At 41.5% G+C, this 13,686-nt stretch overlaps 1 protein-coding gene across 3 annotated transcripts in view; it reads right to left on the bottom strand.

Annotated features, from left to right (window-relative positions):
• The window catches only part of RECK (reversion inducing cysteine rich protein with kazal motifs), a 45,622-nt gene extending 32,161 nt beyond the window's left edge, over positions 1 to 13,461 (bottom strand). For all 3 annotated transcript variants that reach the window (XM_071450437.1, XM_071450398.1, XM_071450409.1), the window contains exons 1-4: positions 13,312 to 13,461; positions 11,042 to 11,100; positions 6,987 to 7,061; positions 4,832 to 4,868 (exon numbers count right to left, since the gene is read on the bottom strand). In XM_071450437.1, coding sequence (XP_071306538.1) covers positions 4,832 to 4,868; positions 6,987 to 7,061; positions 11,042 to 11,100; positions 13,312 to 13,390 — 250 coding nt within the window. In that variant the 5' untranslated portion in view covers positions 13,391 to 13,461. The remainder of the gene's footprint in view (positions 1 to 4,831; positions 4,869 to 6,986; positions 7,062 to 11,041; positions 11,101 to 13,311) is intronic.
• Positions 13,462 to 13,686: the final 225 nt, after the last annotated feature.

Below are 13,686 nucleotides of genomic sequence, written 5' to 3'. Positions count from 1 at the left end.
TGGGTTTTCTCACTGCTGCCCTCTGATTCTCCCCTCTCTCCCACTGATGGGAGAATGAGCAAACACTGTGTGGTAATGAGCAGCCTACTGGGGTTAATTCACAACACTTCCTCTGTCATTTATCCCCCCAGCACCATGGTTCCATAGCCAGAACTATTGCCAACAGAAGTTTCCCATCTCCCTGTCTCCCTTAATCCATTTATTTCACTCTTGGCATGATCATCATTTCTTACCAAAAGGTTACATAGAAATACGGTAAGAAGCAAATTGCTGCCATAAGTTGTTTCATCCTCTTAATTTAATAATAAATACTGATTTTCGAATGCTTTCTAAACACCAGAAATAAAATAAAAGAATGCATTTCTGTATCTATTTCTCATGTAACCTTAAAGAAATAAAGGGAAGGTTTGATCTATGCAGCTGCCCAGCAGCTGTGACTAACTTGTTACATTCTTTATCTTAGGACAGGAGGTAGAATTATTTAACTCAAATGAACCACTCATTTTTGTTATGACTATTTAAAAAATAAAGCAGTACTTTATTACATACATAAATTATATTCTTTATGTAGAAATCAAAAAGCAGAAATATCAACAACTTAATTTTTAAAAATGCTCTTAAGCCCAGTGGAAATGCCTATTTAGAAGAGCCACATGGGATGTCCAGTTTTAAAAAGAGGAAGTGAAAAAGCTAGGTGTAAGATCTTAAATTTAAATGCTACGAAAACACTTGGAAAAAAGTGTTGGAAAAAGTAATGAAAAATAATTGCAATTAATGGAAAACAATGGCCAACTGGTATTTATAATGAAGAAAATGTTCCAGTCCCTCATCCATTCCAGCTCCTTAATCACTTTACAGTGGCCCTTTGCTGAACTTGCTCTATTGTGTTCATAGTTTCCTTGTCTCAAATGCCCAGAACTGGACACAGTATCCTTGATGTGGTCTCACCAATGCTGAGTGGAGGAGAAGGATCAGCTCCCTTATCTGCTGGCAACATTTTCACTGATGCAGTCTGGATGCTGCTGGTCTTTGTTACAAGGGCACATTGCTGGATCACGTTCCACTTGCTGGTCACCAGGATTCCCAGGTACCTTTCTACCAAGCTGCTTTTCAGCTGGCCAGGCCTCCTGCGTGCTGTGGAGCATGGGGCCTTCACCAGGTGCAGGACTTTGCATTTCCTTTCCTGTAATTTCATGAGGTTCCTGTCTGCCTATTCCTTTGGTTAATCAACATCCCTGTGAATGGCAGGACAACCATCTGGTCTAGCAACCTCTCCATTCACTTTTGCATCACTGGTGAATACACTGACAGTGAACTCTGCCCCATCATCAATGAAGACGTTAAATGGGACTAGACCCAGCATCAACCCTCAGGATACTGGCCTACAGCTGCCCTCTGTGATGCTGATCAAACCTTCTGACACAGCAATTTGGCCAGTTTTCACTTCACCTCCACTGCTCACTTATCCAGCACACACTTCATCAGTTTGACTATAAGCAAGTCATGAAAAATAGCGACAGAATCCTTACTGAAGCTGAGATAGATAACATGCACTGCTTTCCCCTCATCTAAAAAGGCAGTCATCTAATCATAGATGGTCATCAGGTTGGTTAAGCACTGTTTCCCCTTCACATATCCATGCTGACTATAGAGTATCACGTCCTTGTTCTCGATGTGTCTGGAAATTGTTTCTCGATGTGTCTGGAAATTGTTTGCAGGAAGATCTGCTCTGTTACCTTCTGAGGGTTTGAGGTAAAACTGTCCAAGCCTAGAGTTCCTCAGGTCCTCCCTGCCCTTTCTAGAGGCAGGAGTGAACTTGCTTTCTTCCCTTCTTCTCCAAAGTCCTCATTATCTCCTCTCAATACCCAACCCTATCCTCCTCCATCAAACACAAGTCTTCCTTGCTCTGAACTTTATGACTGATCAGGGACCTGGCACTCCTGCAGGTTCATCTTACCAGCAAAGACTGAGGCAAAGAAGATCACAGGCTATTTAGTGGCATTTGTCACCAGGTTTTCAGCCTCATTCAGCAGCAGGCTCTCATTTTCCTCAGTCTTCCTTTTCAGCTGATGTAGCTCAAGAAGCTTTCTGGCTGCCAAATCACATTATTCACCAGAATCAACTCCTGATAGGCTTTGGCTTTTCTAATCCCACTATACACTAAGTGGAGCTTGGATAAGGTGATCCTTGAAAGTCAAGCAGCTCTCTTGGACACTCCTTTTCTCCAGTTCCACGGCCCATGGGATTCTTCCAAGTCGACTGCCTGTGCCCTCGTGTGTTTTCTCTTCTAAAGGTAGCAGGGTGATTAAAGCTGCCCATAAACATGGGGCAGGCATGTGAACACAAGATTTCTTCCAGCTGTACAAAGGTGGCCTCATTTACCACTTCAGCCTGATGAGGCAGTGTGCAGCAGACACCCATATCATCACCTGTGTTGGGGTCTCTGTACAGTGCACTCCAGTGCCCACAGGCTACTCTCAGCTGACTCACCAGCCATTCCAGCAGTGCTCCATGCAATCCAGTCAACACTCTCACATAAAGGGCAACTCCTGCTTCTCATCTTCCTGTACCTGTCCCTCACCACACACCTGCTGTGGGAGCTTTCCTGCTGTGTCTCTGTGACTCCCAAGAGAATGGAAGCCTGGTAACTGCACACAGGTTTCTAACCAATAAGACAGAAAGTTTGTTTACAAGCACTGGAATCAACAGCTTGCCTCCAAGGCCTGGTGGGGGGACAGGAAGGAGAGGGGGAGTCTGAGCAGATGCTGCAAAACTGTTACAGCCTCCTCTTCCCATACTCCCACTTTTCCAAATATAGCATTTTAATTTTGTAATTTCAAAGTCTTTTAGAAATTACACATGATACAATGGACTAGTTAAGCCTGATTTAATCTATTTTTGATCTCTCCTTTAAACATTACAGCCCTATGTTGTGATTTATGCTTTAACTTTCTATGCTGGATCTGCATTAATTGACTTTTGGTGAAGAGGGAAAGAGTCAGCCACAGAAGTGATTCTCTGTGGGGAGCAGCTAGCAGCTTCCTCCGTACCTGGCACAACAAGTGGCTAGCTGGCTCTGAGAACTGGCACATTGCTAAGCCAACTAGAGAGGACAGTAATGTCTCTATGACAACATATTTAAGAAAGAAGAAGAAACCATGGGAAGCTCTCTTTCTGCCCTTGGAGGAATGGCCAGTGCTGCGGCAGGGCCAGGCTGGGCCCGTTCTGGCTGCTGGGATCCTGCCGGGGGCATCCCGGTGACACGAGCACCTGTGGGGCCTGGACTGTGTGACCAACAGCGAGAGGCACAGCAAGCAATTCCCTGATGCAAAGCCTGGACAATATCAACTTTTCAGCGCTGCAGAACTCTATAGAATCTTTTCAAATTGACAGAACTTGAGAACAAACAAACCTATGAACACCAATTCTCTCCAAGTGAGGAAGAAGGAAAAGGAGAAGACAGATGAGAAGAACAACATGGTGGCAGTAATGTCACTACAAAGGAAGGGAAAGGAGGAAGTGCTCCGAGCGTCAGAGCTGAGATTCTTCTGCCAGCTGTGATGAGGACTATAATACAACAAACTGTTTCCCTGTGATTCATGAAGTGCATGGGAGGATGCAGCATTCACCCTCAGCCCATGAGAAAAAGGCCCTCATGCTGGAGCTTGTGGATGCTGAGAAGCTGTGATCTGGTGAGAGGCTTGAATAGAGAGAGAGAGAGAGAGAGAGAGAGCCCTTCATTCCAAAGACAGAGGAAGAGGACCTTGCTTTTATACTCTAGAACAGCTCATCCTTTAAAACTGCACCCCATAAACTAAATGGCCCCCAAAAAGCAGTTGTGGGAAGACTGCAAACTGTGGGAGGGGCTTCACATTGCAAGCAGGTTCCGGGCAGACTATTAGCCATGAAAATTAAAACCACATTGGAAAAGTTCATAGAGAACCGCTTCCTATAGGAAAGACCCCATGGCATAGCAGAAGAGACTCCTCTCACTAAGAGAACTGAAGAAAGATCTTAAAAAGTGGCAAACTGACTAAAAATCCCATATTTTGTCTCCCTGCACTGTCAGTGGGAAGAAAAAAAAAGCCTGGAGTGGGGAGGAAAGGTGTTCTAAAGGTTTATTTTAGTTCTCATTATCCTCTTTAATTCTGTTAATAATTTCTTTTTCTTTATACCTCTTAAAGTTTTGTGCCTGCTTCGCCCCTAAAGTGTTTTCTCCTAATCCTTATCTCACTCCATGAGTTTTCTTCCCTGCCTCTGCTTAACTACAGCAGAGGAAAATGAATAAACGATTTCTCATAGGTGAACTGGCATTTGGCCAGCTTCAACCTCTCACACTTTCTAAATCCATCTGTGTACCAAGCAGTTTGGTTCATAATCTGAGCCCCTGCACTTAAATTGCTTGCCTAATTCTTACTATCTCCCTGTGTTACTCAGTTTTTGTTCAAATTATGCTGCACCTAGAGTAAAGTCATAATTATCAACCATTTTGTAGATTAGGTTAAGGTGTAACAAAATCAAAAAACTAAAAAAATCTTGAAAAGAAAGAAATGCTGATATTTCCCTGATTTATCACAGAAGAACATGTTTACTTATACAAACATATTTAATATTTTTTAACAGGAAAACTATTTATAAAACTAGGAAACTATTAATAAAATGCACAGGTAACTCATTATATACTAGAGGAAACTTAACACACAGTTTATATTAGATGCATAATGGAAGTTAAATTATCATTAAATCAATAGGTGCAGGGGGCAGACACAATATCAAAACACACAGAGGGTGAAAAAGCAACATGATTCAATAGTCAAAAGGTATTTCTTACCTGGCAAAGAAGAATTTATACAACCCCACACTTCTCTCTGAAAAGTAAAAATGCAATTAAGCAAAAGCAAGTCTAGAGAATATGAGAGTTTATAGCAGACTCAACCAGAAATTTCAGCATTTTTTCACTGGGTTTTAAATATCTGATTGGAAGAATTCTTATATTTAAATATATTTTAAAGAAGTGCTCTAATAGAAGCTGAGTACCACTTCCTTCCATGAGTCTGTGTTATGCACAGACTGTGGAATCAAAAGCAACATTTTTGCAGGTGCATAACATAATGTAGTTATTTGGAATACACAAGCTAGTCAACTCTCTCAATCAATATTCACAGAACTAAACTGCAACTTAAACAAAGAACAAGATTTGTCTAGGACTAAGACCTGTGGAGAAGCTTACTGTCCTAGCATTCCTTCCCACCAGCTTAAAGATACCCTAAACACACATAACCACACAGAAAAATTTTAAAAAGTGTTTCAGTCACGCTGACACAGCAAACTGTATTTTCACACTGTGACACATCCATCCATCCATCCATCCATCCATCCATCCATCCATCCATCCATCCATCCATCCATCTCTCTCTCTCTCTCATCACAGGAACTGATGATCTCTCTCTCTCTCTCTCTCTCTCTCATCACAGGAACTGATGACTTTCCAAAGTTGCAATGGATCTAACGCTGTCCTCCTCTGTATCTGTGGAGGTTTTCTACCTAGACAAGAGCCAAAGCAAGATCAAAAGAAGATGGTAAAGAGCTGCTACTTCTGCAAGTTCCATCCCTTTGATTCAGTTGACTTCCTTTATTTCATGAGGAGGTTAATGGTTGGACTCAATGATCTTTAAGTCTTTTCCAACCTAAATGCATCTATGATTCAAAGAAAAAAAATCACCTCTTGTGTTGATGGTGACAGTTACTTTTTAAACTAATACCAGGCAATATCACATTCCTTGAAGGAACACACACAACACAATGTCTGTAACCAGTGCTCAATATTGACCATCTGATTAAATCAAAACCCATCTGTTCATTAGTGAAATGGCACCAGAACACCTGTCCAACAAGAGAAGAGATATCTGAGAACAGCAAATAAAGTATTGAGTTGAATGGTTAACTATTTAATGTATCTAGATATTACCCATTCAGTAATATTAATTTAAGATCCACACTGGACAGCTGACTTGTCACTTATAAAGATAATTGGTAGTCATAAAAACCATTGTGTAATTTTCCCCCTTTCAGATAATTTCCAATCCTGTCTTATCAGAAGCACTTATCTACTATACAGGTAAGATTCTACTTGTCTTATCAGGGAATGAAAGATAAAGAAAACCAGTACCAAACCAAATGCTATTCACCACTTCAACAGGTTTTTATGACAGGTTTTACTCATACTAGGAGCTGTCTATAACCTTCTGAGACCTTAGAGCTACTGACCCATAGAAACAAAAAACTGAAGGAACTTTGACACACAGAAGGAAAGGATCTATAAGTGAACACAATCTTGTGAAGTTGCTAATTAAATGTTATTCCCAGATTTACTACTCTTACTCATTGCTCACTTGAGCTGAGCATATGTTTTAGGTTTGCTGCAAACAGTATTGATACTGTTCAGAAGTAACAGAAATTACCAGAAGAAAGCAGGCTTTTCTGACTGCAAAAGGATGCCAAGAGACAAGACTCTAAAATTTACAATCTGAATGACCATACTTATCTATTCGCTGATTAGATCATCCTTAGAAGAGGGAGCGGGTTACACTCTTTTTTTAGTTTAACTAAAGAATGTTACCGACACTACAGAAAACTTTCAGGAAACTGTAATCTTACTTATCCAATAAAAGCATTATTTCAGTTTCTCAGGTAAGGCCATTAACAATTTGGTGCAGCTATCAGGGCCTTCTTGTCTCTGCCCAAGACCTCATGGCTTTGTGCCATACGCATGTTGGAATGTATGATCTAATTTAAGTCACTACCATTAACATCCAAGAGACAATCACAACAATCACAAGTTTTTACAACACAGATAAGATCTTCATTGCATTTTATAGCTTATACATGCTACCTTACTGCAAGTAAAGTAATTTATGATGGCTTTAGAAAAAAATCCTACTTTGAGGTTCAAATCTCATTTGAAGAGCTTTTCTAGCAAGCCTTACCATTGATTCTGGACAATACTCAGGTGCTCGCTGCAGTAAGTGCTTCAAACGGGAGTCACTCTTAGAAGATAAAATCTGTTAGAAACAAAACACCTTAAAACAAAGAATGTTGTGCATATCAAATACTTTTTTCAATTTATTTCACTGTTTTTAGTTTCTCTAATATCTACTCTTTGACAACTTTGCCTAACAGTATGAACAGAATTCAAATGTAAGATTTCTTTTTACATATTTGTAGTTTTTCAAATATGTTTCACTTCTTATAGAGATGCAATCTTTTCTATTTAGAAGAGAATGAGAATTTCCTCCACAAACATTTCAATCAAAAAGTTTCTACTCAATGTGGAAGGGCAATGTTAACGAGAGGATTTCTGCTGCACATATCAAAATACTATACAACTCTATTTTCTTAATTAACCTTCTGCTACATGTTACATGACCTTAAGCAATTAAACTTCAAAAATCCCCTGAAACATATAATTTCTGTAGAAAAAGGTAGAACAAAAGCAAGACTAGTTAAAGAGACAATCAAAACTAACAGGGGAACACATAGTACCCACAGGTAAACTGAAAACCGAGGAGCTCGCTAGACTGGATGGAATACAACTGAGGATGTTGTTCCTTTAGCAGTCTAATAAAGTTTTACTTATAAATTAAAACAAGAAACTGGTGAACAAGAGGAATGGAAACAGACCTATTAATGTGTGATGGGAAACTGGAAATGATATAACTGAAACAGATGAATTTCAGAAGCAAAAGTACATTACAGTTCTTGTCTAAATTTGTTCTATTCTAACATGATAAACTTATTGAAAGAAAATCAAGAGAACAACAGCATTTGTTTCAGAAACAAGAGCAAAAAAAACCTGCATTAGTATTTTAACTCTTCTGAGGTCATAGAATAATTAAATAATTCAGGCTGGAAGGGATCTCAGATGATCATCTATTTCAAACTTGTGCTCAAAGAAGGGTAAACTACAAGACTAGACCATGGTGTCCATCTGCTTACTCTTTCCATCTGTCCAGGTCCCTCAAGATCCTGTCCTACCATTAAGATTATCAACACTTCCTTTGAGCTTCACATGGCCTGAAAACTCTATGAGAGTCACTTCGTACAGGTTGTTAACAAAGATGTTAAACAGGAGAGGTGCCAGGTGCCAGACCTCTTTGGTATTCCACTTATTAGCCTACAAGCAAAGTAGGACCCACTAACCTCTATCTCTGAGCCTGATTTTACAACCTGTTTTTTACTCATCTAATTGTTCATGCCTCAAACCCATATGATCCTAAAATGGATAGAAAAACATTAAGGGAATTAATGTTTAAAAATTTGCTACAGATAACACAAATGACATCCACGCCTTTCCCCTCATCCAGAAATCCAGCCTTATTATCAAACCAGGTTGGCCAGGAATGATTTACTGACATTAAATCACACGCCTCCTTCAGCAATAGCTTTACATTTTTTCCTTCTTCAGCCTTTAACTACTGCCATAAAATGTCCTGTTGCCCTTGACCTTCTCTATGAGTCTCAATTCCAGCTGAGCTTTGCCTTTTCCTATATAACCTTACTTGCCTTGGCAAAAGCTCTAAATTCTTCTTGTAAAACATTTCCCTGCTTCTACACTCTCTATACCGTATCTTTTCTGCACCAAAGGTTGTTCATAACTTCTCTGTTTATCTGAATCAAATTCTTGGAACATTAAAGAGTTTTCCTGGGAGCAGGGACGGACAGTCCTTATGCTTGGAGAAGGATATGGATAGAGTCCTCTGGAATGGTACACAATGAATGCTGCCAGGAAACTTATCACAATGAAACTTATCAGAAATAAGATTAGGGGAAAAAAATTCAATTGAAGAAAGAGAGGCCCACTTATTCCTTGCTATGGTATCTGACATGCCTAATCAAATAATCATGAAAAGGAGATTATACTAAAGCTAAGAGTAGAGTAATACTTATTAGTAATGCAAAATAATTAGGTGTTTGAACCATGTTAGTTGACAAACAAACCTGTAATCCACATTCTCTTTTTCAAAAGTCTCACAGTAGCTGATTTACTGGTTAGTAGAATTCCTTACCCTTAATCAAGCCTCCTTCCTTAACTGGCAGGATCCAGGGCAACATCACTGGGTGTCCTGTGCATTTCACCCTAGTCCCTGGGTTTCCAGGCAAGGCCTCCCTCAGTACTACTGCCAGTGTCCATACAGATTTGCAGACAATGGCTAACAGTCTGAGGGTCAAAAAAACCTTGTGATTCCTGCAAAATCCTAGATCTGAGTCCCTGAAAACCAAATGACCTTAGCCAGAAAGTCTCCAGTGCAGGTGAGTGCTTCCTTGCCCTGCAGAAGGGAGTGTTTCTGCTGGTGGCATTGTTTACAATCTGGTGGTTAAGCCAAGATGGCTCCTCAACAAATCGTTCCTCCTCATCTGCTCTAAGGCCCCAAATCTAATCTGCAAGTGCATATCCAAAGACAGCCATGAAACTTCTTCCTCCTGTCAGCTGCACAAAATAGTTAAGTTACAGAAGATGAAAACCAGTAAAATAACAGCAGACAGCTCCTTCAGTTGCACTGCATCAAAGGATCACACAGAAAATGATGCCACTAGCCTGATGTGAGGTAGCTAAGCCAGCTCCTTATAGCATACTTTGGGAGGGACCGGTCCTGCTTCAGACTTTTTCCAGACCTCTCACTACCTCTCACTAAGATTCTGGATATGCTGATCATCTGAGTGGAGAGAGATGAGCCAGATGAGGCCAGATCAGCGTCATACAAAACCCACAGAAAACTATGTAATAATTAGAACCAGTATAGCAGAATTGGGATGGAATTTGACAGTAAAAAGCTGGAGACCTTCCATGAAGAGCCAACAGCAATTCACATGATAAGCTGGAAACTTCAAACCAAAGAAACACAAGAAAGAAATGGGCAGATGATTCCAAATGCCGTATCAATGCAGCTACTAAATTCACCAATTTTTTTTTTTTAATATACAGGAATGGATATCTTTCTCTTATACCCAAGTTAGAACACAATTTTTAAGACTGAGTGTCACACTTTTTTTTTTTTATAATGCCATGTATAGTTTTGCTTACCTGTATTAAAAGAGATAAACTTATGCTGGAAGGTCTGCAAGAATTATTATAGGAATTGAGAGATGAGCTTATGCAAAGACACTGTAAGACTTTTCCTTGTTTGGCCTAACAATATGAAAGCTGAAAGAGGATTTGGTTGTGTTCTCTAGATATATCAGGGAGGGAAAAGTGCAATTTAAAGTGAAAGTTTAGATAGTACAATCAGAGATAAATATAAATTTAATCATAACCAGATTTACTACTCAAACAGCCTCAAAATGAGCAATGAAAACAAGAAAAGAGGGCAGGTATGATCTAAGAACACAACTTTAAGATAAAAATTGTGTCTACATTGATGTAAGTTTTACTGATGTAAAATTCTTACGTAGATGAATAACTGTAACTACACACACACAAAGCTGTATTAATTACTACCCACAGGTACAAATCTAAACATAAGTTATGGAAAAATACTTTTCAAGCTTGAATTCAGAACAAACATTATGAAACAAAGTGTTATGAATAAAGTAAGTGAGCAGATTTTTGCTGCATTCACAAAGCGATATATCATAATGAGATGCTTAGTGGACAAACAAGTACCTGAAGGAAGAAAGAATAATACCAGCATCTTGTTCTTCAGTTTGAACTCCCCAGAACTTAGAAACACATAAGATTCATAAATTCTGTAAAATACCTTCAGACCTCTCATTTCCCAATGTGCTTATCACTTCTTGACCAAATTGTGGCCTCAGGTTGGTATTTCTATTTCTCCTTAACTTCAGCAGAACCCATTTTTCACTACAAAAGGAAAGAGGACTATGGCTCTAAAATTTCCAAGTTCTCATTTTGATATCATTACATCTCACAATTCACACATAGCCTCCAGACAGAGGATCATTAGCTTACAAACTTAATGTTGCTACATCATTGTCTAAAGGCACAGTTTCAACTCTGATGGAGTTAAATTTAAAACAAGCTTACCTGTTCACAGACATCACGGCACATTAAATTGTCCTTCGCATGGTAACAACAAGACAAGCCTATGGAAGAGCAGGGAGAAGGAAAAAGATATTTAAAAGATTTGAAACACTTAATCATCACTTTTGAACACAAGTACACACTTGATGTTCTATCAGGACAATTTTCTGGCCCACAGATGACCATGGGAAACATTCCTTCCCAAAAGGCAAAAAATGAAGAAGTTTTGTTCTGAAAATGATGATGATCCTTACAAGAAGTTTCACACTTACCCCTGAACACTCACTGTCATCAAAATGAGATCTCACTCCCTTTCTGCCTCTAGTAATATTTCTGCTACTTAACTTGCACTAGCTGGGCACATGGCAAATTCCTTCATGAGACAATTCAATTTATTAACTCAGGGGAAACTTAAAAAAGAATAAATATGAAAAAGTAAACAAAAACCCATCAAAAATCTCTGTAGAGAATATGTGCCTTTTTAAATTGAATCATCTCACAGAATCTGAAAAGTGCAAGAATCAGTTAGGAACAGGTGGTGAAGGAAATCAGACCAGGAGTTTCTTTTCATATAACTGTTCATTGAATTCTGTTCTAAAAACCTTGGAACAAAACTGTAAATTGCTTCACTAGATGGATGATTAAGACTGGATGGAAGTCATAGAGCAAACACAGATATGAACACATCAAGAGTTAAAAAAACCCCAAAAAAACAACTGAAGCACTGAGAAGTCATGAAAGACCAAACATTAAAGCAGCATTTTTAGCATTATACTCTGCTGTGCTTTGTACCCCCTACCATTTAAATATTTTGTTCATTCATAGTTAAGCTTGGCAAACGTAAAATGAATTAAACGGTCTTTATATCCATTTTCATCGTCACTTTCCTGTTTTTGGACCAGTGTTTTAGAGAACAGACAGAGGTGTCCTTCAAAACTTTTACTTCCATGCACATCTTTACACACAGGATCATTTATTGATTACAGATTTCTGCTGAGATGCATCTGACCTATGTATATCACTGGTACAACAACAACAAAAAAAGTCTTTTTCTCAACACTTTACCAAACAGATTTTGACTGAACCATCAAGAAGGAACCTGGGCATGAATTCCTTGCAATATTAGTAGGTTTATCAACGGAAAGCTGGGCCAGAGTACGTCATATTTCACTCCACTAGATTTTGCTGTCTCCCTCCTAGAACTAAGCCTCACTAGAAAGCAAAACTACAGAACAATTAAATGCCCATAAATGCCTTAGTGACTGCAGTCTTCTGCTTTAAAGAATTACCTGTTTTGTAGTTTCCATTCCTATGACAACAATATCATCTATGTATTAAAAGGTGTTTTCCAATATCCATCTTAAGCTGCCTTCTTTTTCCACCGCTCTTTTTTGGTCCTGTCAGGAAGTTACAGACACACAGATTCCTAGAATGGCTTGGGTTGGAAGAGACCTTAAAGACCAGCTAGCTCCAAGCCCTTCTATTAGACTAGACTTCTTAGAGCCCCATACAGCCTGGTTTGAACATATCCAGGAACAGAGCATCCATCCTCTGGGAAACCTGGACATGACTGGAATTCTGGGCTGCAAGCACACATTGCCAAGACATCTGCAATGTGGGGAGCTATTTTACCACTATCCTTCTCTTTATTAAACATCTTGCATCCACTTTTTAAAATACTCGAGACCCTGTTCAATATTACTCCTCTACTGAAAACAAGGAATAGGAGCCCTGGAACACACAACCTGTTCTGACCTGTTCTGCATATGGCGACCTAGGTGTCAGGTTTTACCCATCTGGACCATTTCAAGCCACAGTCCTAGGAATTCACCCGCAGGCAGCGTGACACCGAAGGCACACATGGCGGCCCCGAGGCACGGAACCCGCGGGGGTAGACGAGGAGGTCTGTGCCCGTCACGGTGCCCGGCGGGATGCCGGAGACCCGGCCGCTGTGCAGGCTGTGGAAGTGACCCTCCCCGGCTCCGGTCCTGGCCGCAGGGATTCCGGCGGGAGCGCTCACTCCCCGGGAAGCTGGCGCAGGCACCAGCCCGGACCGGCACCGAGACGGCGCCGCTGCCGCTTCCCGGGCGCGGAGCAGGTGCGGGGCGGCGTCCCCCCACTTCCCCGTCTCCCGCATCCCGCCCCGACAGCGGCCCGACAGGAGAGTCCCGCGGCGCCGCAAACCCCCCGGGCGATGCCGCCCCTGCGCCATGTTGTAGAGAGGGACCCGCGGAGTCGCCTCCCCCATTCCCTCCCCCGCGGTCGCTACTCACCGGCCGCCGCGGGGCACAGTAGCGGGGCCGCCGCCAGGCACAGCAGGGCCCAGGGCCACCGAGCGGCCACCGCCGCCATGGCCGGGTCTCGAACCCGCGCCAACCCCACCCCGTCCCGCGCCCCCCGGCCGCCGCACGGACAGACGGAGGGATGGAGGAACGGGCGGGATCTGCCGCCGGCAGCGCCCCTGCCGGCAACCCCGTGTCACCGCCCGCCGCGCCCATTGGCTGAGCCGCCCCGCCAGGCCCCGTCCCATTGGCTGAGGCGCCTCGCCAGGCTCCGCCCCCGCCCGGCCGCCGCGGACATTCTAGCGGGAGCCGAGCGCGGGGGGGCGCTGGGCCACTCCTCCTCCTCCTCCTCCTCCTCCTCCTCCT

Source organism: Agelaius tricolor, unplaced genomic scaffold (assembly GCF_023055355.1).
Source record: "Agelaius tricolor isolate 1412-34295 unplaced genomic scaffold, bAgeTri1.0.p SCAF_2, whole genome shotgun sequence".
In the NCBI taxonomy this organism is placed as follows: domain Eukaryota; kingdom Metazoa; phylum Chordata; class Aves; order Passeriformes; family Icteridae; genus Agelaius; species Agelaius tricolor.
The sequence above is the reverse complement of the archived record's forward strand: the minus strand, read 5'-3'. Positions and strand labels throughout refer to the sequence as shown.